The 26,479-nt window shown below is 36.2% G+C and overlaps 1 protein-coding gene across 3 annotated transcripts in view; it reads right to left on the minus strand.

Annotated features, from left to right (window-relative positions):
- Nucleotides 1-26,479, minus strand: part of ITCH (itchy E3 ubiquitin protein ligase) — a 142,486-nt gene that overhangs the window by 26,318 nt on the left and 89,689 nt on the right. For all 3 annotated transcript variants that reach the window (XM_042980570.1, XM_042980571.1, XM_042980572.1), the window contains 7 exons: nucleotides 24,519-24,676; nucleotides 22,981-23,170; nucleotides 20,344-20,439; nucleotides 18,931-19,105; nucleotides 14,504-14,573; nucleotides 9,165-9,249; nucleotides 4,468-4,596 (listed from right to left, as the gene is read on the minus strand). In XM_042980570.1, coding sequence (XP_042836504.1) covers nucleotides 4,468-4,596; nucleotides 9,165-9,249; nucleotides 14,504-14,573; nucleotides 18,931-19,105; nucleotides 20,344-20,439; nucleotides 22,981-23,170; nucleotides 24,519-24,676 — 903 coding nt within the window. The remainder of the gene's footprint in view (nucleotides 1-4,467; nucleotides 4,597-9,164; nucleotides 9,250-14,503; nucleotides 14,574-18,930; nucleotides 19,106-20,343; nucleotides 20,440-22,980; nucleotides 23,171-24,518; nucleotides 24,677-26,479) is intronic.

Here is a 26,479-nt window from a genome sequence, read left to right on the forward strand (position 1 = left end):
TTGTATTTCTTTCTCTTAATTCATAGAACTACCAATTCAATGGTGAAAGAAGTAGTGACAGTAGCTATTGTCTTATTCTTGCTCTTAAGAGGTATTTTATCATTGAGATGATGTATCAAAGTTTCCAAGGCAGCTGAGAGTTTATCATAAACTGGCATTTTATTTTCTCAAGTGCTTTCTTGAAATGATGATTTTTCTCCTTTAATATGTTTATGTAGTGAATTATATCAATTGGTTTTTGTATATTAAACCAATCTTGCTATCCTGGAATAAATCTGATATGATGATAATGTAATATCCTTTTTATAGTTTGCTGGATTTAATTTGCCATTATTTTGTTAAAGATTTTTATACCTATGTTCATAGAAATATTAGCCAGTAATTTTTTTATACTATTCTTGTTTGATTTTGCCATCAGGACTTATAGGAGCCTCATAAAATGAGTTGGGAAGTGTTCCAATCGCTTATATTTTATGAAAAAAATTTGAATAGGATTGATATTATTTATTACTCATAGTTTTGATAAAATTTACCAGTAGAAGCCATCTAGCTCAGACCTTTCTTTGTGGGAAACTGTTTAATTATGAATTCAATTTCTTTACTAGATATAGGGTTATTTAGATTTACTATTTCTTCTTGTGTTCATTTTGGTAACTTGTATCTTTCCAGGAATTTGCCCATTTGACCTAAAATATCTAATTTCTTGGCATAAAGTTGTTCAAGTACACACTTAGTTATCTTTCAATGTGTGTAGGATAGGTAGTGACGTCCTTTCACTTTCATATTAGTAATTTGTGTTTTTTTTTCATCCTCAGGTGTACTAGGGGTTACTGATAATATTTTTTAATGTTTATATATTTATTTGAGAAAGTAGGGGAGGAGCAGAGAGGGAGGGAGAGAGAATCCCAAGCAGGCTCTCTGCTGTCAGTATAGAGCCTGAACACGTGGCTTACACTCATGAACCATGAGATTATGACCTGAGCAGAAACCAAGAGTTGGACACCCAACCAACTGAGCCACGCAGGCATCCTGGGATTATTATTAATCTTCTCCAAGATCCAACTTGTAGCTCTGACTTCTCTACTGTTTCGTTTTCATTTCATTAATATCTGCTTTTATGCTTATTTCCTTTCTTGTGCTTATTTGGGGCTTAATTTTTTTTTCTAGTTTCTTAAGGTGAAAGCAGTGATCACTGATTTTATACCTTTCTTATTTATAATCTAATTCTATATAAAGCAATATATTTTCCTCTGAGGATGATTTTTTTTTTAAATGTTTTTATTTTTTATTTTTGAGACAGAGAGAGACAGAGCATGAACAGGGGAGGGGCAGAGAGAGAGGGAGACACAGAATCCGAAGCAGGCTCCAGGCTTTGAGCTGTCAGCACGGAGCCTGATGCACGGCTCGAACTCATGTAGTGTGAGATCATGAACTGAGCTGAAGTCGGATGCTTAACCGACTAAGCCACCCAGGGGCCCTGAGGATGATTTTTTTAAACCCCATCAATTGTGATATGTTGTGTTTTTATTATCATTAAGTACAATATGTTTTCTAATTTCTCATGACTTCATTGAGCCATGGATTATTAACAGTGTGCTTAATGATGGAAAGAAATATATTTCTATCCTAAATAAAACACTATGGTTTTATGGTTTTGTTATATGTACCCAAACTTAACTGAAACTAAAAATGAATGATACAAAAAGTATCTATTATTTACTTAACATATCTAAATAAATTTCAATTTTGCTAATACCCAATTGGCCTGAATTTCTGGTTTTTGCTTTAAACATGAAGGTTTTTAATAAGCAAAAATTATAAAATTAAGAAGTAATGAGAGACTAACTGTGCCCAGAGACACTACAAGAAAACTACTGACCAGTACTTCTTACAAACACTGATGTAAGAGTCCTCAACAAAATATTACCAAACTGAATTCACTAGTATATTAAAAGGATTAATATTTTAATCTCTTTGACCAAGTGGGATTTGCTCTTGGGATGCAAGGATGGTTCAACATGTGAAAAATCAATCCTATACAGCATACATTAGTAACAAACACCAAAAAAAAAAAAAAAAAAAAACTCACATGATCATCTCGAGGCAAAAAAACTCCAAAAATCATTTGACAAAATTTAACATCCTTTTATGGTAAAAAATACTCAACAAACTAGGACTAGAAGGAAACTACCTCAATATAAGGGCCATATATGAAAATCCCACAGTTGACATCAAATGAAAGCTTTCCCTCAAAGGTCAGGAACAAGGCAAGGATGCCTGCTTTCCCTTCCATTCAACATAATATTAGAAGTTCTAGCCAGAGTTTCTTGCCCTGAAGAAAGGCAAGAAAAAGAAACAAAAGACATCCAAATTGTAAAGGAAGAAGTAAAATTTATCTTTGTTTGAAGATTGTATAATCTTATATTAAGAAAATCTAAAGATTCCAGACAAAAAAAAAAACTACTAGAGTAGGTACACTGAGCAAAGTAGAATACAAAACAACACAAAAATCAGTTGCATTTCTACACTATCAATAATCTGAAAAGAAAGTTAAGAAAACCATTCCATTTACAAATAGCAAAAAAAAAAAAAACAAAAACAACTCACGAATAAACTAAACCTAGGAGGTAAAAGACTTGGACGCTGGAAAACTACAAAAACATTGGTGAAAGAAATTAAAGAAAACAAATAAATGTAAAGACACCCTATGTTCATGGCTTAGAAGATGTACTACTGTTAAGATGTCAAAACAAACCCAAGAGAACTACAAATTCAATGCAATCTCAATCACAGTGACATTTTTTTTGCAACAACAGAAAAATCTATCCTAAAATCATATGAAATCTAAAGGGATCCTGAAAAGCCAAAGCAATATCAAAAAAGAACGTGGATGAGTTCATAATTTAGTAAAACCTATAGTAATCAAAACAATATGGTACTAGGATAAAGACAGACATACTGACCAATGGAATAGAAAGTCCAGAAATAAACGTTTGCGTATACATGGCAAAAGATTCTTGACAAGGGTGCCAAGACCATTCAATGGGGAAAAAGATGGTCTTTTCAACAAATGGTGTTGGGAAAATTGGATATCTACTTGCTAAAAAAGAGAAGTCAGACCCTTTGCTAACACCATGAATAAAAATTAACTAAAAATGGACCCAAAACCTACATCTAAGAGCTAACACTTTAGTGAATGCACAGAATAGGGAAAATATTTGCAAATGATATATGTGACAAGGGACTAATAGCCAGAATATACAGAACTTCTGAAATGCAACAATAAAAAAACCAAACAACCGGATTCAAAAAATGGGCAAAGAAGTTGAATAGACATTTCTTCAAAGAAGATACACAAATATTTGGTCAATCAGCACATGAGCTACTTCATTCCCTGAAGTTGACATTTTTAAAAATCAAGCAAACAGAAAGTAACAACTGTTGGTGTGGATGTGGAAAAACTGGAACCTGTGTGCACTTTTGGTGGCAATGCAAAATGGTGTACCCACTTTGGAAAACAGTCTGGAAGTGCCTCAAAAGAAAAAAAAACCCCAAAATCAAAAACAAACAAAAACCCAGAATTACCATTGACCCAGTAATTCCACTTCTGAATATATACACAAAAGAAGTGAAAGCAATAACCTGAACAGATTATTTGTACACTCACATTCATTGCTGCATTACTCACATTGTCAAAAGATGGAAACAACCCAAAAGTCCATGAACAGATGGATAAATAAAATGTGGTATACACACATAATAAAATATTATTCTGCATTAAAAAGTAGTGAAATTCTGATACAAACGGTAACGCAGATGAACCCTGGAGACAATACTAAGTGAAATAAGTCAGTCACAAAGCACGTATACCATGATTCCACTTATATGAGTAGTCAAATTCATAGAGGCAGAAAGTATAACAGGAGTTATCAGGGGCTGAGGGACGAAGAAGACGGGAAAGTTATGGTTTAATGGGTACAGAGTTCCAGTATGGAGTAATAAAAATGTTCTGGAGGTGGATGGTATTGATGGTTGTGCAACAAAGTGAATGTACTTTGCCACACACACAAAAATACCTTAAACAAAACACATTAAGCAGAACTAAACACAAAGTTACTTTTCAAAAAAGGAAAAGAAAAGAACAAAGTAACAGGAACTTTTAAGTTAGAGGTAATGGAAATGAAAGAAAGCAGGCATCAGATATCAGGGATTAATTGGTGAGCAGTATTGTACTGATAATTTTTAAATAGTCTTTTTAGTGCTGTGTGAACCGTTAACAAATATGAAAGGTCTCTAGGAGAAATTATTCAAGAGGACAATAAAAATACAAAATATTTAGTGGACAATGGCCTGTGGGCAAGCCAACTCAAGAAACAGTAAGATTTGCACTCCTTGCTAATTAAAATCTTTATAACAAAATCTCAGTAATCAGTTTTACTTTTAATCTACGATGTTTAGAAAACTTACAGAGCAGATTTTCCAGTGCGGGGATCAATATAGGTGGTTGTTCTTCTATTGTGGTCCACAAAATATGGAATTCCATCTACTGTGAATCTCATTTCCCAGCCTTCAGGTAAGGGCTTTTCATTTAATTGACTACAAAACGTAGGAAAAAATACAAATAAAAAGTGTTGAAGAGCTGTTTGTTTCTCAAGTACACAAAACAAAAATTACCCATAAATGGAGCATCATTCAGATCATTTAGTCCAGTGTTCCCCGTAGTTTACTAGACTTCTCTATCTAGATATCCTACAAGCATGTTAAACCTGTCAATGGGTTCATGGAACCACTACTCAGTTTTCAGCTATCTAATTAGCCTATATTCCAATAAGCCACCTAAACATCTTTTGGTAGCCAAGTTCTGCCCATTCTGCTTTTGAAGCCTCATATTCATTACTGTTTTCAATCCCCAAGAACATCCTTATCTCGGCATTATTCATCTCTCTTCTCAACTTTCACAGTAGCCACCAAACTGGTTTTCCTGCCTCTAGTCTCACTCTGGTCCTACACATACTTCATATTGCTGACAGAATACTAAAACAGAGATCCGATCAAATTAGTTCTCTCCTTAAAGTTATATCCATTGTTCACCACTAGCAAGGAGCCCTGAACTCCACCTGGCACTCACTCGGCCCTCAACATTCCCTTTCAGGTTTAACCCTGCATTCTACCTCCAACTCCCTTTCACAAACCCTGTGATTTCAGTGTAGTGCTATGCACCATTTCCCTAAATAAGACATGATCAGTCACACCTCCAAGTGAAGCCTTTCCCCTTGTCCAGAATATCTTAATTATCCTTTTGTTAAGGCAACTCAACTGTTCTTTAAGTATTTCTAACCACTTCTTTGATACCTATCATTAGACTTCGCTTAATCTGTCTAAACTTCAGTTTGTTAAGAACGTCTGTGTAGGGGCGCCTGGGTGGCGCAGTCGGTTAAGCGTCCGACTTCAGCCAGGTCACGATCTCGCGGTCCGTGAGATCGAGCCCTGCGTCAGGCTCTGGGCTGATGGCTCGGAGCCTGGAGCCTGTTTCCGATTCTGTGTCTCCCTCTCTCTCTCTGCCCCTCCCCCGTTCATGCTCTGTCTCTCTCTCTGTCCCAAAAATAAATAAAAAATGTTAAAAAAAAAAAAAAAAAAAAAAAGTCTGTGTAATAAGACTGTAAGAGGAATAAATGAGACAATACAAGTAAAAAGTGTTGGCACATAGTAAGCCTTCAAATTGTTAACTATGAGTATTCCTCTTACTATATACTACTCATTATCTTTGGGTCTCTCAAAGTACTTCCTTCATACTGCTAGCATAGCATTTATCAACTTTTTCAGTTTATGTGTCTGGTAACAACTTCCCACCCTGCAATACCACATGTTTTAAAACAGAAACCAGATTAGAAGGCAACAGTGAATTTTTATTTGTTACACATTAAAATAATCAAGCCATTAGCATAAATATTCAAAACTGCTTACTAGTGAACCTAAGAAATTTTTACATTCTTATTTTTTAGAGAGAGCAAGCACGTGAGTAGGGGAGAGGGGCAGAGGGAGATAGATCCCAAGGAGGCTCTACCCTCAGCATGAAGCCCAATGCGGGGCTTGATCCCACGACCCTAGGATGATGACCTAAGCCGAAATCAAGAGTCATACACCCAACCAATTGAGCCACCAAGGCACCCCAGAAATGTTTACATTTTAAAGTATTATACTAGGGGCGCCTGGGTGGCTCAGTCGGTTAAGCATCCAATTTCAGCTCAGGTCATGATCTCATGGTTCATGGGTTTGAGCCCTGCGTTGGGCTCTGTGCTGACAGCTGAGAGCCTGTCACCTGCCTCAGATTCTGTGTCTCCCTCTCTCTCTCTCTCTCTCTCTCTCTCTCTCTCTCTCTCTCTCTGCCCATCTCCTGCTCATGCTCTGTCTCTAAAATAAAAAAAAACATTGAAAAAAATTTTAATATTACACTACAATGGGTAGGGAACTAGTGAACACTTCCTTTGTTGTTTGTGTATTGTCCTAATGGCAGCCAGTCTTTTTTGCTAGTTAGATGTAATAGCTCCAATTTTCTCATCTGTTGGGTTTAGTGAGAGAGAAAAAACTAGAAATGTTCAACTTCTCATCAGAAAGGAAGAAAGGGAGGGGTTGGAGGTATTTAAGCTGACTGGTTTTAGAGAGCCACTATTACTGCAGGACTGTCATTTTCATCAAGTGTACTTCAGAAAAACAAAGGCCGAGAACCACTCTCTAGAACAGTATTTTGTAAACTATGTCAAAGGGTTAAGAACATTTCGCTTTATTCACAGAACTGAATAGAAATGTCAGATAAAATAGACTACCAAGAATTTTTTAAAGGTAACACTTATTTGTTAGAATTATATTTGCAAGATAGGCTCAGTAACAAGTTGTCTTGAAAACAAAACAAGCTGGATAGAACTGAGTCATTTGTATTATTTATTAAAATATGATTCTCACTTTAGTTCTAAAACTTTAAAGGTCCAAGGAAGAACAAAATATGGTAGCAAATTACAGAAAGGTTACATGGTCTATTCTGTCCTTCAAGAGAGAATTTTAAAGAGCAATTTAAAATGTTACCTTTGAAATTCTTAATTATTCCTTTTTGGGAAATTGAAATATTTAAGTTAAATATCACAACAATATAAAAAAATGTTGATTTGTTAGTATCCAGAAATAGTTTTTCTTAAAACTTTCAGGAAGAGAATGTGTGAAGAATAAATTAGACCAAAAGAGAGATCTGGCCTCTGTGCTCCACTACTGGTGATCTCCAGGCCTCTGGAATGTCCTGCCTGTCATTAGTATCTTTGTTTGCTTGGGAACTGTGAACACCAGACCGTCAACAATGTGATTTATGATGGAGGCTTTGGGACACCCCTTATCAGTTCCAACCTCTGGAGTAACTAGAAACCGAAGATACTATATTACCTCAAACTCTGGGGAAGGGCTGGAGACTAAAGGTTAGCTAAGCAGGCAGTATGTGATGGGAGTCCCAGTAAAAACTCTGGATATCAGAGACTCAGATTCCCTGGTTGGCAATACTCCATGCATACTGTTTCACATCAATTCTGGGTGTTTGGAATCCTCTCCCATTCTGCCCTTATATCTCTTCCTTCTGTTGGCTGTAATTTGTACCCTTTCCCTGCAATAAATGTACCTGTGAGTATAACAAGCTTCAGTGAGTTCTAGTCTCTCAAGTGAGTTATCAAACCTGAAAGTGGTTGTGGGAACCCCTGAATTCGTACCCGATTGGTGTGAAGTAAGAACAATCTTGTGGAGACTGCTCTCTGACTTTATAGAAGTTCCATTTATAGAACCTCCATCCCTTGCAGAGTGGAACCCTCAGGTGGTCTGATAAATGCACATTAGATTTTATTATAAGCTGAACTGTGTCCACCTGCAAATTCCTACATTGAAGTACTAACCCTCAGTACCTCAGAATGTGACCTTATTTGGAAACAGGGTCATTGCAGACATAATTAGTTAAGATGAGATCATACTGGAGTACAGTGGGCCATTATCCAATACGGCTGGTATCCTTATAAAAAGGGGAAATTTGGACACTGAGACATGCAGACCTGAAGAATGCTATGTGAAAACTCCAGCTGTGCTGCCACAAACCAAACTATCAGAAACTAGGAGAAGGGTCTGGAACAAATCCTTCTCTAGTACCTTCAGAGGGAGGAAAGCTCTGCCTACACCCTGCTTCCTGGACTATGATACTAACTTCTATTGTTGAAGCCACTTAATTTGTGGTACTTTGTTAAGGCAGCTCTAGCAAACTAATACGTATACTGTTACATAATGCTACAAAGAAAAAAGCAAGTATATACACAGTTACCAAAACTTTAAAAAGAAATTCATCTTTGAGATACAAATTTCCAGTTATAAAATAAGTCACAGGGATGTCAAGTACAGCAAAGGGAATATAGTCAGTAATGTCGTAATAACTTTGTATGGTGAAGGAGGATAACGAGATTTATTGTGGTAATAATTTCATAATGTATATAAATGTCAAATGACTATGTTCTACACCTGAAACTAAGAGAATATTTTATGTCAACCGTACTTCAATAACAGAAGACAAACTTGTAATAATAGTATATGTCTCTTCATTACTATATTGACTAGCAAGTTCCTGCAATGATCTATGTAAACAGTATTCTGAGATAACTATAACAACTGCAATATGGTATTAAAAACCTAGGATTTCTATGATGGCAAAATCCTAGGCATTGCTAATTCTACTAGGGTTACAGTTTACAATCACAACAGAAGGAAACACTTGATTTCAGGTAAAGGTTAGTAAAACTGAATCTGTATTTATTCCCTCCTAAGTCACATATTCCCTGAATTCTGTCCAGTGATCCCAGGTTGCAAAACCCTGCTTTAGAATTAGTAATCTAGTCTTACTAATTATAAATAAGAATCTTTGAATACACAGTATATTTATATATACCAGAAAGCTCTTTCCCCTACTCTCAAGAAAGCCACATTCATTACATGAAATCATATAATTTTTTCTCTTTCTAAAGTATATGGGTGAGCAATGTTTAAGAACTTTGAGGAAAGAACACATAACTTGATTTTTCTCATAACTGAGTCAGAAACAGGGTACGATATTTAAGAGGTTATCTATATACTAGTAACTGAAAGTTTCTTACCCTTGACTTCTGGGGTCCTCCCATTGTGTAATACGAGTGTTGTGGTTGACAAAATATACTCTACCATTGCTGTCTGTTCTCTTCTCTTAAAAAAAAAAAAAAAGCGAAGTGTTAGAGTTGGCATAGTCTTCTACAAAGTAAAATAAAATGTGCTGAATTTGCCCATTTGTCATTGCATGGATTTTGTAGTTAAAATGGGGGCGGGGAGGCACCTGGGTGGCTCAGTCGGTAAAGCGTCTGACTTCAGGCTCAGGTCTGGCTCAGGTCATGATCTCACAGCTCGTGAGTTCAAGCCCCGTGTCAGATTCTGTGATGACAGCTGAGAGCCTGGAGCCTGCTTCAGATTCTGTGTGTGTGTGTGTGTGTGTGTGTGTGTGTGTGTGTGTGTGTGTGTGTGTGTGTCTCTCTGCCCCTCCCCTGCTCACGCTCTGTCTCTCTCTCTCAAAAATAAATAAGCATTAAAAAAAATTTTTTTTTTAATTTTTAATGTTTGTTTATTTTTGAGAGAAAATACAAAAGAAGGGAAGGGGCAGAGAGAAAGAATCCCAAGCAGGCTCCACACTCTCAGCACAGAGCTGGACATAGGGCTCTAACTCACAAACTGTGAGATCATGACCTGAGCTGAAACCAAAAGTTGGATGGACACTTAACTGACTAAGCCACCCAGGGGCCCCTGTAGTTTTTAAATAACAACTTTAAAAGATTTGATTTATTCTTTGAGTATTAAATTCATATACTTGCTAGAGTCATAAAAATATCATTACAGTCTACAAACTGAATAGATTTGATTCACAATGTCCTGCCCCCAGGACCTTTCTGTTCAATCTAACCAAAGGCAGCAAGAATAATTAACGTTTTAACTTTTCATACATGACCTCATTTTATCCTTAACAGTCCCAGGAGTAGATGGTTTCAGTTTATCTGGAAGATAAGGAAACTTGGATAGGTTAAGTGATCTGCCCAAAATCTCAGAACTAAGTAGCAGTGAGAGAATGGAAACTCAGGTCTCTATTCAGGGATTTTTTTTGCATACCCCATCAACTCATTTCTTAAAATAATAATGGTTGGGGGACACAACTTGTTTCTTTGTTAATTGCTAGGCATTATTCAACTAGGGAAGACAGTGTTCCAAAATATACTCTGTTCGTTAATACACTCAGTTTCCAAATCCTACTGTCTACACAAAGGCTGGACAGAGTGCTCAGTTCTTTAATATATTGGCTTTGAAACTGCTACTTCTTTCCCTGTCTGCCTCTTGCTTTATTTAGGATTCTTCTTGTTTTCTTATCCCATCCTACAAAATTTTCCCTGTATCCCTGAGCTTTCTCATTAGGGCTTAGAAGACATGCAGATATCATTTTCTCTTTTAATAACCAAATAGTTTAAAATTTTTTAAGTCTGTTGTTTTGAACTATTGACTTCTCTGTTCTATTACTAATTAATTCTTCATCAAAAGATAATTCCTGTACCTGAATTTTTTTTTGATGTCTCAAAATGAATTAAGTGAAGTAGTAAAGAATATAGAATGGATTCCAACATTAAAAAAACATAGTTTCTAAAAGTTAACAATTTCAAACAAAATTTTAAGGTTAATCCCAAGCTGATAAAGCCATTTTTAATTTCATATGGTTTGAAAAATTGATATCTATTTTTCAAGTAACATTTAGGTCCCTTGAATCATTCTCTAAGCAAGTTATTGCAGGACAAATCTTAGGCCAGATTATACAGCTATGTCAAGTTAGTATTTGGTAACTTTTAACTATATCTCCAGCACTAATTTCATGATTTTGAGTAGAGTAAGGATATGTGAGGTTAGAAGGGGTATGCTGGTGAGTATCATGAACCCCATCCTGACATCTCAGGTACTTTCTACATCATTTGAGCCTAAAATGGAAATAGAACCCCAAGCGTGCATAATATACAGACAAACGGGATTCTGCATCTTGTGATACATTGTGAATATTAATACTGGCCTTGCTGCTCATGGCATTTTCAGTGTAAAATGTAACCAACTTTAAGTCTGTCTCTGAAGCACAAAGAAGCATCCACAGTGCTATAGCTGGCTACATGATAATATTAGTTAATATTCTTGGCAGACATATTAAATTTAAAAATTTTAAATATATTTGCAAAATCTGTACTTTTTTTGTATTCATATAATTTTGAAGTAATTTTTTTAAATCTAAAAGTAATACCCTAAATGTATAGCTGCCATATAAGTTCAGATTTCAGGATGAGCAATTTTCTCTTCAAAAGTTAACATGAGGCAGGATAAATTTAATAGAAAACTGATTTTCTATCTATGTTCTAAGTATACACTGCTGATACCAGCAATTCTTGGAACAAACTGTGAAAAACAAAATTCAAAAAGGTGGATGTACTTGCAAACTGAAGGCTCATCTGCTTTTAATGAGAGTACTGGGCTACAGAGTTGATTTCTTCCTTTGTTGAAAGAAGTCACATGATAAACAATAGTGAGATTACTGAACATCAAACCTGAATGCAGATCAGAGTACTTCTTGACTTGAATAAAATAGTAAAAAACAGAAGCTTATTGCTGTTCTACATATTCTTCCACAGCAAGTCTCAAAATAAGAAAATATCTTTAGACTTGATGGGTAAAACCAGTTACACAAAGCCCTATTAGACTACATTGTTGAACCAAAGCATTCTTTGTACTCCAGCCTCTTTAGTTTGCATGTCTTCACTGTCAGCTTGTGAGGCAGTAATGTCTAGTCCAAGCACAAAAAAGTCTGAAAGGGTGAGGAGGCTGGATTTCAAATACATATTATGTCGGGGCACCTTGCTCTCTCTCTCAAGATAAAATAATTAAAAAAGTAAAATAAAATAAAATACATGTTGTGTCACAAAAATAATGCTGTCAATTTCAGAATGTAAACACAGGCTGTAAGTTGGGGTTTTATTTCCTAGGTCACTCCTGAGGATATGTCAGGTAGAGTTTCATCTGTTACAATATACCAATGTTGTCACTGGTTCCACAAATAAGGCATGTGCCCCAAAGGCAGAGAGTCATGAAGCAGTGTTCTAAGTAACAGGGTGATCATAAACTCATTTAGGAGGAGGGGTATACCTCAATTTCTGAAGTGTGAACATAAAAATAAGCAGAATGTAAAATAAGCAAGCCAAGATTCTGATAACTTGGGTAACCTGGGATTGGGTCTTTAGAGGCAGTATTTTTAGGGAAGTGTTGTTGGCTAAAGTGAAAATGAAAAAGATCCTAGTGATGAAGATAATAATAAATACAAAAGGCACCAACCTGCAGGAAAAGCTTTTTTGAATAAAGGCAACATAGCCAACAATTCATGCTTCTATGGGCAACGGGCCATTTTTTCCTACAGCTGCTCTGGAGAAGGAGTAAAATGGTCTGTGCTTCTGACAAAAGCTAATTGGGTCATGGTTTATTTGCAATAAAATCAAGAGGATAACACATGACCTTCAGATATATCCTTTCAGTGCATCAATTTCTCCTCTGTAACATGGACATATGACAATTCTAGAAATAAAGCTGGGAAAATCATCCATGTGTAGGAATGCAATCTGACAGGTCTAGTTCAATATGCTTCATAAAGGCAACATCCCCTTTTCTAAAGTACTTCATACCAACCATGTATTCTCCACTCTGAAACTCACACACAAGACTCCTTATCATACTGCCAGGCTTTGGTGAAACAGAAATTCACAGTTCACTTTCATATGCCCTCCCTTTGTTACACGATAATAGCAATAACAGTTATAAGTATGATCTATTACATTTTTTATCTGTCTCACAAGAGTGTTAAAGATAAATAACTCTAAGAGCAATGGGGCTTCTCACAGTATTCAGTATCATTTACTGTCCAGATTCATGTGATGTTGACACATCATTTTTTTTCTCCATTCCTCAATAAAGTAATGCTAGAGCAATGTATTTTAAAGGCCAGTGCCTCCCAACAAGACTATCTAGAAATATTAATTTTGGAATTTAGCCCCCAAATTATGAAATATCTGTGGCTCTTAAAGATAAAACTTCAAGTAGTTCCATAAATGGGTTTGCTGTTTTCTACTTTCTAAACTCTCTTCAGGCTTCCATGCAAAACTATGAAGCCATGTTTATTCTGGAACCTTGCTACTATGCTATGACTTATATAATACTATAAAACAAAATTGGTAGAGTAGGCCCATCTTAAAATCTATTAACAAAGTTGAATTAATAGAACATGCCATGTCCACCAGTGCAAGGCACAATGTCACCAGCATAAGATGTTCCCTTTTTCACTTTCTTTCAAGATTACATCAACTCACCCACTCTGAACAGTGTTTTTATTTTTTTAGTTTATTTATTTTGAGAAAGAGAGAAAGCACATGCGTGCATGCACACACACGCACACACAGGTGGAGGAGAGAGAATCCCAAGCAGACTCCCTGCTGTCAGTGCAGGGGCTTGATACCATCATAAGATCATGACCTGAGCTGAAATGAAGAGTCAGACGCTCAACAGACTGAGCCACCCAGGCACCCATGAACAGTGTTTTAGAAGCATAAATGTGGTCAAAATATTTAAGCTTTTTATTTTGAGATAATTATTACAGGATGTTGCATAAATCATTCCAAGAATCTCACAGATCCTTCACCAGTTTTTCCCCATGGTAATATCTTATATAACCATAGTACGGTATTGAAATCAGGAAACTGACACTGGTATGTTACTGTTAACTCTAGACTTTATTCCATTTTCACCAATTTTTAAGCTGAATTCATTAATACGAATGTATAGTTCTGTGCACTTTTAACCCATATATATATAGACTCGTGTAATTACTACCACGATTAAGATACAGAACTATTTCACCACCACGTAAGAACTACTTATATTATTAACTCCTGTATTTGCACCCACCTACAACTGGCTCTTGCTCCTGACAACTACTAATCTGCTTTCCACTTATGTAATTTTGCCATTTTGAAAATATTACATAAAATGAATCATACAGTATGTAATCTTTTAAGATTGAGTTTTTTTCACTAAGCATAATGCCTTTGAGGTCCATTCAGATTGCTGTATCAATAATCCATTTCTTTTTATTGCTAAGTGAGTAAAATATTTTTAACCTTTAAAAGAGTAAAATAATTCTGAATTCCAATATAAGTTAATTATAATAAGAAAGTCAACTTGAACTTTAATGCCTTTTTGGGCAATTTAATACCCACTTGGCACTCTGAATTAAACTAACACACCCAAAAAGCCTCCAGACATTCATTCAGGCAAGAACAGGCTACCATCCATAAATACCTGATTTTTAAAATGACCAAATGCAATTAAAAAGAATCATGTCACTTACCCCATCCAGGAGGCAGGGGACCAAGGGGATCAAATTCTTTATTTTGCGATGTAGTAAACAAATCCTGATTCTAAAAAAGAATAACAACAACAACAAAAAGGTGAAATAATGAACAACTTAATCAGATAACCTGAAAGCAAGGTTATGAGTTCTAGTATGTCCTTTTCCGGCCATATGTAACATAACACACTCTTACAGAGTTCACATCTTAAGAGATGTGTCACATGGTCAGTGGATAAATGCCAATACACTCTGGTAAAGAAAGAAAATCTTTGCAAACATTAATGCTTGAAATTACTTGAAATTTAAATATTACAAATACATAATCCTCAACCCCAAAGGACCATTTTCTTCTTCTTCAGCTACAAATGAGTAATTAGAGAAATATATAAATCCCCAAAGAGTCATTTATAAACAGTACTCAGAATCACTGGATGGCTGACAATAACCTTGTATTTCTAACTCAGAATTAAATACAAAACATGGTATATTTGTATATACCATGGGAGTCGGGGAGCAGGAAGAACAAACTGTCAGATGAGTAAAAAGAAAGAATTCCAGTTTGAAAGTCAACAAGCCTAGATCTGTATAGAAGACTTCTTAAATTTCTATTTCCAATGACCACATTGGTGGAGACAGAGAAGTTTGGCTAGATAAAAGGAAATTACATGGAAAAAGGAGTCAACCACTGGTAAGAGAGAAGCCAAAGCCATAGTGACTCTATGCAGGGTTAATGGGTATGTTCTGGTTTAAATGTATAATAAAGTGAAGATAATATATGGTCTCTCAGAGGAAGATTTGGTTAAAACCTTTCTCCTTTAGTAAGATAAAAGCAAATAGACTGCTTTTCAAACAAAAATTATTAATAGAAAAAAATATACAAGTAAAATAAGGAAAGTGAACCCCATATGTCCAGCATGAAGATTCAACAACTATCAAGACTTTGCCAAATTTTCTTTTTATCCCTCTCTTCTTTGCTGAATCATTGAGTCATTTTACCCCTATGTCTTTCTAAAATTTGTGGACATCTTACATACCATAATATTTTTATCACACCTAACAAAGAATTTATGTTAATTTTATTTTCTAATACCCAATCACTAATTAAGTCCTCACATTACATTTGGCCAAATCTCTTAAGTCTTGATCTATAGCAGTTCCCCCTACTGTCTGTTTTTTTTTTTTTTTTTTTTTCTCCTTGTCATTGACTTATTACAGAAACTGGATTAACTGTCAAAGTTTTAAAGCACATGAGATACTCTATTTCTGATTTAATAGCTCTTGGAAGACAGACCTGTCAAGAATTGGCCTTGCTCCTCCAGACAGACACAATTATGAAAAGGGGTGAGCGCAGAGAGGCCAGGAAGAAACACCATAAAAGGTCTGAACCCTGGTTATGGAACATGTCTGAAAAGTCTGGCATATGACAAACTATTTTGATAACTTTCTAAGACCCTAGCCCATTCCACTGGCTCTCCCTGGTTAAATAAGTTGGGGACATACATGTTGAAACCACAGGCCAGGAAGAAACCTGTGGCCAGGAAGAGCCATTATACAATGTTCCATCATCAATCATTTCCATTCTGAGGTTAAACATACTAGGTGTAGGGGCATGCCTGGCTGGCTCAGTCAGTAGAGCGTGTGACTCTTGATCTTGGGGTAATGAGTTGGGTGTGCAGCCTACTTTTAAAAAAATGCAGAGTGTCTGGGTGGCTCAGTCAGTTGAGATTCTGACTCTTAATTTCAGTTTCAGGTCATGATCCCAGGGTCACGGGATTGAGCACCATGTTGGGCTCTCCAGTGAGTGTGAAGCCTAGTTAAGATTCTCTCCCCTCCCTGAGACCCCTCCGCTCACACATTCTCTCTCTCTCTCTCTCTCAAAAAAAAAAAAAAAAAAAAAAAAAAAGAAGCTAGGTGTATAACAGTCTATTGACCTGGAACAAAGGCCATTTAATAAAACAGACTTTCTCAGCAATATGTCACCAACCACCCCACCCCTTTTTAAGTAGTTGATATTAAGAATGTTCAATTCATTCAATTCAGTTACTGCTAGCTATTCAGTTACTGCTAGCTATGTTAAGGGTAACTAAAATAGGCTGTTTAAGTTAGGATTTAAAAGTATCCTGTAACAAGAGGAAAATTTCAGGAAGATGGTCAGATTCTTTTGGATAAGAGGGGGGAAAAAGAAAAGAAAAAAAATAGAACATGCACAATGAGGTAAAAGATGCAATTCAAGAAAAGTTCCAAAGATTCCAAGTATCAAACTGGTGAAGTTTACAATGAAGCAATGTACATTGTTGGTGTTCTGGAAATATGCTAAATCAGTCTCTAAAAAGAATGTCTTAAAAGATCATGTACTGTTGGGGCACCTGGGTGGCTCACTGGTTGATCATCTGACTCTTGATTTCGGCTCAGGTCATGATCTCACAGTTTTTGTGGGTTCAAGACCTGCATTGGACTCTGAGCTGACAGCCTGGAGTCTGTTTGAAATTCTCCCCCTCTATCTGCCCCTCCCCTGCTCATACTCTCTCTCTCTCAAAATAAATAAACTTTAAAAAAAAAAAAAAAAAGATGAAGTACTGTAAAAGTAAGCTAAAGCACACATATACAATGTGGATATGAGGGAAAGAAAAAATGAAAACTAACATTTTTATGCATCTAATATGTCCTAACCATATTAGGAACCTTATTTTACAGAAACCTCAAAAAAACAAAAAAACCCTCTGAAGTATCTTCATACATTAATAGTTAAAGTAAATGAGTCTTGATGAGATTAAGTAACTTACTCAAAGTCATATAGAGAAAGTAACTGTGGAACCAGGATTCGAACCCATATGTCTGACTCTGAAGCCCATGCTCTTTCCACTGGACACCCATGTGGAAAATTGCTTTAAAGAAGGCAGGCAAGCTAGGCATTCAAACCTAGAAGAAATTTGGCCAGGCATACCAAAGGTGATTATAATTTAGAAAGAAAGGAAGATGTAAAACAGTACAGGGAAAAAAAAAAATGAAAAGGGTAAGGTAGACAAAAGACAAATTAATTTCACATCTAAAACCACTGGGGAGAAATACAGTAACAGTTGCCTATAGAAGGTCGAAGGAAAAATTGTCATATGAGATAAAGTATCTTAATCAAAACCAGGTAGCGAAGGGAAGGCTACTGATAAAGATGAATTTGTCTGAGCACCTGGGTTGCTCAGTCGGTTGGTTAAGCATCCGACTCTTGATTTCAGCTCAGGTCATGATGTCACAGTTTGTGAGATCAAGACTCATGTCGGGCTCTGCGCTGACAGCATGGAGCCTGCTTGGGATTCTCTCTCCCCCTCTCCCTCTGCCCCTGCCCCACTTGTGCTGTCTCTCTCTTTCTCTCTCTCTTTCTCTCTCTCAAAATAAATAAATAAACATTAAAAAAAAAAAAAGATGAATTTGTCTCTATCAGTGAATGAAAACTATTATGGTGATGAAGTCCAAGAAATAGGAATATGGAGAAAAGAGGGAAAAATAATGCCTACAGAGGACAGGCTTTTACTCTGATGTATTCTAACAGGGATGCTACCAATGTTGGTGAAAGGGAAGAAATGGTAACGGAGCAGGTCAGCTTCTCCTGAACTCTTGGAGAGATTTTCTCCTGTTTAAGTTCTATGTATTACTCAAATAAATCCTTCTTGTTTGGCACACAGAATCAAATTTCTCCAAGAACCATTTTCCTTTCTTCAGAGAAAAGATCTGTAATACTTTATGATTTGAGAGACTATAAAATTCCTAGCATCAAAGACTACGTAATAAAATGTTAATACACTTTGGTGAACTTTTTGCTATTATTGCAATATTACTCTAAAGGAAAATATGTAAAACTTAAACCATTTCCAGAAAGGAGATGTTTGCATACGAAAGTTAATACAATTTTGAAACCAGAAAAATATATTTAGAATAATCATACAAGGAATCCAATTTCTTTAGTCTCCTAGAGCACCAATGTATTAGGTTAACTTTATTTTCATATGTTACAAAATGACTCAATTCTGTCATCAGTTCTATCTAGCCACTTAACAGTCAAGTGCTCTTAGAGCCAAAACCTTCAAATATTCTGATAAGCGAGGCAATATGAAATTTAAAACTGTTTTAATTCTCTTCACACTGCTTGGGTTTATTTTTATTATTCTTTTATCCATGAATTTTAAGTTTTCCTAATTACTTTTTAGTTTTGATATTAACAAAGCAAAGGAAGTTGAATTTCAGAAGTTTCAAAGAGGTAAGAATAGATCACAGGCACAGAATACTCGAGACAAGGTCTAAATATATATTTATCAACAGCAACAACTGGGTGCCATCTTACTTGTCTTTTTAGTACTTAACATTTCATATGAAGAAAAAAAGAAAGGTTAAAGTCTAGTACTCTTAAATTTATAGTGTAGCAGGCTGCTTACCCCATAAATGAATCTCTGGTTAAACTGCTGCATTGCTCCTTGAAGCTGACTACGTTGGAGTTGCCACTGTTCATAGTTCCGGACAGATTCCAATGTCGGCCTCTGCCACGTTGTTGTTCTTGTGAAATGGTCAACATAATAAATACGTCCCATGTTGTCAACCCGCCGTTCCCAGCTAAATCAGGACAAAAACAACCTAATTCAACAATTATTTGTGATACAGATATGAACTGAACAGGACTTCATCTTGGCCCTGGTGCAGGATTGGTAAGATTTTACCTTAAACTACTTTTCATTTACCTGAACTCTTTTATTTTATATATATTTTTAATGGTCTTTAAGTGAATATAAAAGGAAGTTTCTAAAAATTTCTCTTAAAAGTTCTTAATATGTACCAGGTTTTAAAAACAACAATGTATATTCAGTGAGTAAGTCTCAAACAGTAATTAAGAAAAAAGTTCTCATTTTCTTTCCAATGTTCTTCTCACTGTTGCAATTCTAATAGGGACACAACTTTTTCTATAAGATTACAACTACTGATCATTTCAAATGGGTGCATAATATTAAGTAAACATTAATACAATAACTTGGTGATTTCTACTTTGTTATTTATGGTTGTTTCTAATATTCTCATATTACAAAAAGTAAAATAATAAATACGTTTAATACACCAATTTTTTTTCTTCCTTGCATTTACCTCTTAGGATAAATTTCCTGGAGAGGATTACTATAGTCCATTACTATAGTTATAGATACCTCCTGCAAGAGTTGTAACTAATTTATACTACCACTCGCAATGTTATGTGGTAAAGTTTCTCTACAATCTCATCAATACTGGATACTATCTGCTAATTTAACAAGTGAAACAATACCTTTCATGTGTGTACTTGAGATTACTAGCAAGATTAAACATGTCCCCAAGTTTGCTACTGACTTCCCTTGAACACAAGTATTTTCTTCCACTTTCTAGAATGTAAATGATAAATGCTTAACATCATGTATTAATATATCCTTTTATTGCTCCAACTATTCTACAATTACTTCACTATTATGTACTAATAGACTTTATCTTCATATATATGATAGGGGATATAATTCTTATTCAGTTAAATAATTACTCTTGATGAAACTAATTCTAAAACCCTGTGATTTGAATGAAGTATAGAAAGGAAAACTTGGAAATAGCAAGACCTATAGAATCTTGAGGTCAGAAATGAATGAAAATCAATTCATTGCTCATCATCATGCTCAGTCAATTCTCTCTCTTCTTTCTAGTTGCACCTACCACAACACAAAGAGGATACAGAAAAGGCTGAAAGGAAGAGGAAAAGTAGGAATACAAGGAAGATTTTGCACAGATATATCCATAGTTCTAAATAAATACTTTTCTTCTTCCTTAATTCAGATACTTACCCAGGAGGTAGAGGTTCTGGTCTGTCCCACGTTGTTCTTTTTTCAATATGATCTACGTAGTAAACTCGCCCATGCTGGTCCACTCTCTGCTCCCAACTTAAGCACAAAATTTAAAAGGCTGCTATAGCACTTGTCTTTGCTTTTTTCTCTTATATGACCACATTAAAGAACTGAGAAAAATAAGTATGTCAATATATAAAGAAGATACCAAAAGAATTTATGAATAAAGGCAAGACTGGTATCCTGAGGATGACAGAGTAAGTAAGCTTTCTTCTGCAGAAGTATCTGCTCAAGATATTCCTTGTATTTCTTTAAAAAAAAAATTTTTTTTTAACATTTATTTATTTTTGAGACAGAGAGAGAGAGAGCATGAACAGGGGAGGGTCAAGGAAGAGGGAGACATAGAATCTGAAACAGGCTCCAGGCTCTGAGCTGTCAGCACAGAGCCTGACGTGGGGCTCGAACCCACAGACCGCGAGATCATGACCTGAGCTGAAGCCGGACGCTTAACCGACTGAGCCACCCAGGTGCCCCATATTCCTTGTATTTCTAAAGAGGTCTGAGGTAGATGCACTCAGGAGATAAAGTCTATCTCAATCTGATCATGGCATGTGCAAAACTTAGTGGGGAAAAATGCTTGTAATTAATGTTATGAAATCTGAAGAAAGACTGAGCCAAGGGCAAAGCACAATTTGCATTCCAGAAGAACTGAAATCAAAAACTAAGACTTTATCAGATATGTCTCTGCATAGTTTAACAGACAAAGTCAATCTGGGTATTCTAGTCTCCTTGGTATGTTAATCCCCAAAGTGAGGAAGACAGGAATAAGCCATCACAGCTTAGAAGTACCAATCACATTAGGGGCACCTCGATGGCTCAGTTGGTTAAGTGTCCAACTCTTGGTTTAGGCTGACAGCATGGAGCCTGCTTGGGATTCTTTCTTCCACTCTCTCTGCCCCTCTTCTGCTTAAGTGTGCACACTCAAAATAAATAAACAAACTTAAAAGGAAAAAAAAAAAGTACCAATTACTTTGGAGAGTACCAGTTTCTGTATGGTAATCCCTTGCACAAATAACTTTCTAATTTGGCTTCCCGTGTAGGTTTTGCAAAAGGAAAATGGCCCAACTATGCAGACAAATAATATGTTTAGCAATTAAAAATTTCATAAGGGTTTATTAATTTATCAGCCAATTAATTTTAATTAGATTCCAAGCTCTGGATTAATGTGAATGTCACAATGTATATATGTACATAAATTACTAGAGTATTATTAATTTTTAAAATAATTAGTGGTGGGGCGCCTGGGTGGCTCAGTCGGTTAAGCATCCGACTTCAGCTCAGGTCACGATCTCGCGGTCTGTGAGTTCGAGCCCCGCGTCGGGCTCTGGGCTGATGGCTCAGAGCCTGGAGCCTGCTTCCGATTCTGTGTCTCCCTCTCTCTCTGCCCCTCCCCCGTTCGTGCTCTCTCTCTGTCTCAAAAATAAATAAACGTTAAAAAAAAAAAAAATTATAAAAAAAGTCAAATAATTAGTGGAGATTAAAATGGGGTTGAGTACTAATTTTATCAGTTTCCTAAATTATTTTTTTCCATAAGCCATTTATTTATTTACTTTGAAATTTTATTTTTTATTTTTTAAAATTTACATCCAAATTAGTTAGCATATAGTGCAACAGTGATCTCAGGAGTAGATTCCTTAGTGCCCCTTACCTATTTAGCCCATCTCCCCTCCCACAACCCCTCCAGTAACCCTCAGTTTGTTCTCCATATTTATGAGTCTCCTGTTTTGTCCCCCTCCCTGTTGTTATATTATTTTTGTTTCCCTTCCCTTATGTTCATCTGTTTTGTCTTTTAAAGTCCTCATATGAGTGAAGTCATATGATTTTTGTCTTTTTCTGACTAATTTCACTTAGCATAATACCCTCGAGCTCCATCCACGTAGTTGCAAGTGGCAAGATTTCATTCTTTTTGATTGCTGAGTAATACTCCATTGTATAGGTACACCATGTCTTCTTTATCCATTCATCCATTGATGGACATTTGGGCTCTTTCCATACTTTGGCTACTGTTGACAGTGCTGCTATAAACATGGGGGGGTGCATGTGTCCCTTCAAAACGCACACCTGTATCCCTTGGATAAATGCCTAGTAGTACAATTGCTGGGTAGTAGGGTAGTTTTATTTTTAGTTTGAGGAAACTCCATACTGTTTTCCAGAGTGGCTGCACCAGCTTGTATTCCCATCAGTTTCCTAAATTATTACTACTTTGCCATAATGACTTTATGATGGTCGAAAAGTATTTTAAGAAGTGGGTTTTTTTTCCCCTGTCAAAGAGAAAGCAATCTGAATTTGGGGACTATTACTTGGCACTAGTTAACTTTCTATGGTTTAGAGTCCTTCAATAAAAAAAATATAATAAAAATAAAAAAGTATGCCTTGGAAATGAGGAGGAGGATGACTGCTAATGTGGTGAGGTTTTTTTGTCCAGTCTGACTCTAGATATAACCCCCCACCCACCAAAACCAGTTACCACTGCTTGAAGATGCTTTTTTAAAGAATGAAGTTCAGTATTATGTTCCTTATTAATAAGTATATGCAGAAGCCTAAAGCAAACAAATGTTAACAAAAGCAGCTACTTACCCAGGTGGTAGGGGAGCCTGAGGTACAGTATTTAATGGCCTAGGGCCTGAGCCTCCAGATATAGTAAGAGGAATTATTAATCCAGATGTTGCTCCTTCAGATGTATTTGAATTTATATTTGTTGGTGGCAGAGAGCCTGTACTGGATCCATCACTTTCAGAAGTAGCAGATGGTGAACCATTGACAGATGCTATAAAAGATTTGTGGAAAACAACAATCTTTTATTTTCAGAAATCTAAATTCAGGATAGAATTTTAACTTAAAAAAAATTAAAAGGCAGATGACACAGAAAATTTAAGATGTGGACATGTAGGTAAAAATAACTTAAATAAAATCAACTTTTAAAAATAACTTTTTGGGTTCTATCTACTCCATGTCTCTTTACTAATTATGAAGCACATGCAAATTCTGATTTCCTGATGCCACAGAAATAAAAACTTTTAGAATAGGAAAGCATTGGTATCCCTTGGTGTTATAAATTCATTTAGTAATTTTTCAGATACTTAAAACTGTCTTTTCTATGAAACCCTGCATATCAAAGACCAATTTTTGATGTTATGACTATTAAGCAATAGCACTGTACATAGTACATCTTCAAGAAATACCTGACAAAACAATTTCCGGGAGAAGTCACCAATATTTTGACAAAGTAGTATATGATTTTAAAGACTGGGAATATATTATTAACACATTTTTTACCCCAAACAGGGGAAGATGTATAATTAAAAACAAAGTTTTTAATAAAATGATTTGTAGGGGCACCTGGGTGGCTCAGTCAGTTGAGCATCTGACTTTGGCTCAGGTCATGATCTCGCATTTCATGAGTTCGAGCCCCATATTGGGCTCTGTGCTGACAGCTCAGAGCCTGCAGCCTGCTTCTGATTCTGTGTCTCCCTCTCTCTCTGCCCCTCCCCAACTAATGCTCTGTCTCTCTCTCAAAAATAAATAAACATTAAAAAGAAAATTATTTGTAGACAACTGATTTACTTTTTAATAATATTTGGTTTAATTTTTTATACATTCCCTGTCCACATACTAGCAGAGGGAAATAATAAATGATTAAAGATTCTATTCTGGCTAATCAGGGAAAATGGATATTCTACCTAGAGCTGTTAACATTTTTACTACACAAAATGTGTTAATTGGTTGTATAATTTTTGCTTCAAAATCTGAATATCATTTAGCATTGTTGGGTTACTCACCATTTACTAATTGTCTTTTTAAAGGATACAATGAGAAAAGCAACCAGATCCCTGACAATATGAATAATGCACATAGGGTTCTCATTTTATTTCTCATTTTCAATAAACCACTTGCCTCAATAGATTTTCCCTAGAGGAAAAACTTATGGAAAAGCATACCTTTGTCTACCTACAGAAAGATCATTCTGGGCCAAAATCTTAAATATAAAAATACTGCTAGAAAACCAACCTGAAAGAGTCTCCTGATTCTTATCTGAGGATCAATTCCCAAACAGAACGTTATTTATAATCACAGTACTGACAGTTACATCCCTAGTGTGTGGCTGGAATACACACCTGGTCTACGTGGGGTAGGCGGAGGTGGTCGTGAAGGTCTTGGAGGCCTAGAAGGTTTAAAACCGCCATTTGAGAGTGATGGAGAATTATTCCCATTGACTTTCCTATTTTCACCAGCCCCTGAATCCTCAGGTTCATCTGATCCATTTGGATTTGTTCTGGGTAAGAAGCGGGGAAAGGGAGGGGAAAATTAATGTTCACTGAATTTAATAAAAAACAAGACCAAAACTTAAAATTTCTGGCCGGCCTTATCAAGTACGTGAATAGCCCTTGGGTAGAGTCTTATATGTAACCCTCAGAGCCCACCCAGCAGCAAGAGTGAGGAGTTGCCTAAGGGCAACAGAAACATGTGGGACTCTTCAAAACTATTAGGTATGCTGGTTCAGATTTCAAATTAAGTCTTTGGAGGCCCTGTATAAGCAGGAACAGAGTCAAATTCTCAAAATCCCAATGCCTTAGAAAGGGCACTATTTTATTTCAAGCCCAGATAATGTCACCATAATTTTCCTGGTTTCCATTGGCCCTTAATATTCTTCAGTTTTAGGGTAGGGTTGACTGTTTTATGGCAGAAGAAAGAAATATACTTATTTTCCAGAGACAAGGTGTTTTCTTTCCATCCCAGAAAACGGTATACAAAATGTTAAAAATTAGCGATTAGATCAGACCTTTTTTAAAAGGGAGGTGTTATTTCTTCAAAGCAATGACATAAATTGAAAGAAAGAAGAGAGAGGGGAGGACAGTAATGTCAGATTGAAAGTTTTTACCACTGTCAGCTAAATATACTTGATTACTTTTCCCAGGGAAACCTAGCCATGAATTAGACAGCACAGTGTTAGTTTAGACAGTTTGAAGAAGCTTCAGCTAAGGCTCTGCTATCTACTATCTGGTAAGCAGCAAACCACTATGCAGTATCAATCCATACTACAGTATTAATTATTCAGAATAAGTCTGAACAAAGTAATATCTAATCAATTCAAGAAATTAATATTGAGAGGCATGACCACATATTAAATCATATTCAAACTATGTTCCCCTAAAGTTTTTTTAATTTTTTAATGTTTATTCATTTCCTGAGAGAGAGAGAGAGAGAGAGAGAGAGAGAGAGAGAGAGAGCAACCAGGGGAGAGGCAGAGAGAGAGGGAGACACAGAATCCAAAGCAGGCTCCAGGGTCTGAGCTGTCAGCACAGAGCCCGATGCGGGGCTCAAACTCACGAACCGCAAGATCATGACCTGAGAAGTCGGTTGCTTAACTGACTGAGCCACCCAGGTGTCCCTCCCCTAAAGTTCTTTAGGGTTTTTCTACTCAAAGTATGGAACTCAAAATATGGAAAAGAAGCAAAGGCAATACACAGGAGGCTTATGAGAAAAGCACAATCTTGAGGTGCCCAGGTGGCTCAGCTGGTTGGGTGACTGACTCTTGATTTTGGCTCAGGTCATGACCTCATGTCTTGTGGGATCAAGCCCTGCATCGGGCTCATGCTGACAGTGAGGAGCCTGCTTGGGATTCTTTCTCTTCTTTCTTTGCCCCTCTTCTCTCTCTCTCTCTCTCTCTCTCTCTCTCAAAATAAATAAACATTTCAAAAACGTTAAAAAAAAAAAAAAAGAAATACACAATCTTGCACTCCTCTCCCAGGAGCCACTATATCAGAACTAGAATTTTAATAAGATCCCCAGGTGATCTGTGTGAATAGTAAGATATGACAAGACTGCCTTGCGGGTGCCTCAAATGCTTATTTTGAATAAAAGGAACAGCTCAGTAACTGGCAGTCAGCACCTGGTTAGTGTTGACTCCTACAGGAAGGCCAAGTCACCCCAGAATATGAACTGAATGCAGGAAGAGTCAGCTTTGACACTGCTCCTCTACCCCTAGGTGCTGAGTTCCAAACCCATTTTTGAGTAGCATACCCCTTTAAGACTCTGAGTATTGCCTCTCCATACTATTTCAACACTTTACTAGTTA

Source organism: Panthera tigris, chromosome A3 (assembly GCF_018350195.1).
Source record: "Panthera tigris isolate Pti1 chromosome A3, P.tigris_Pti1_mat1.1, whole genome shotgun sequence".
Taxonomy (NCBI): domain Eukaryota; kingdom Metazoa; phylum Chordata; class Mammalia; order Carnivora; family Felidae; genus Panthera; species Panthera tigris.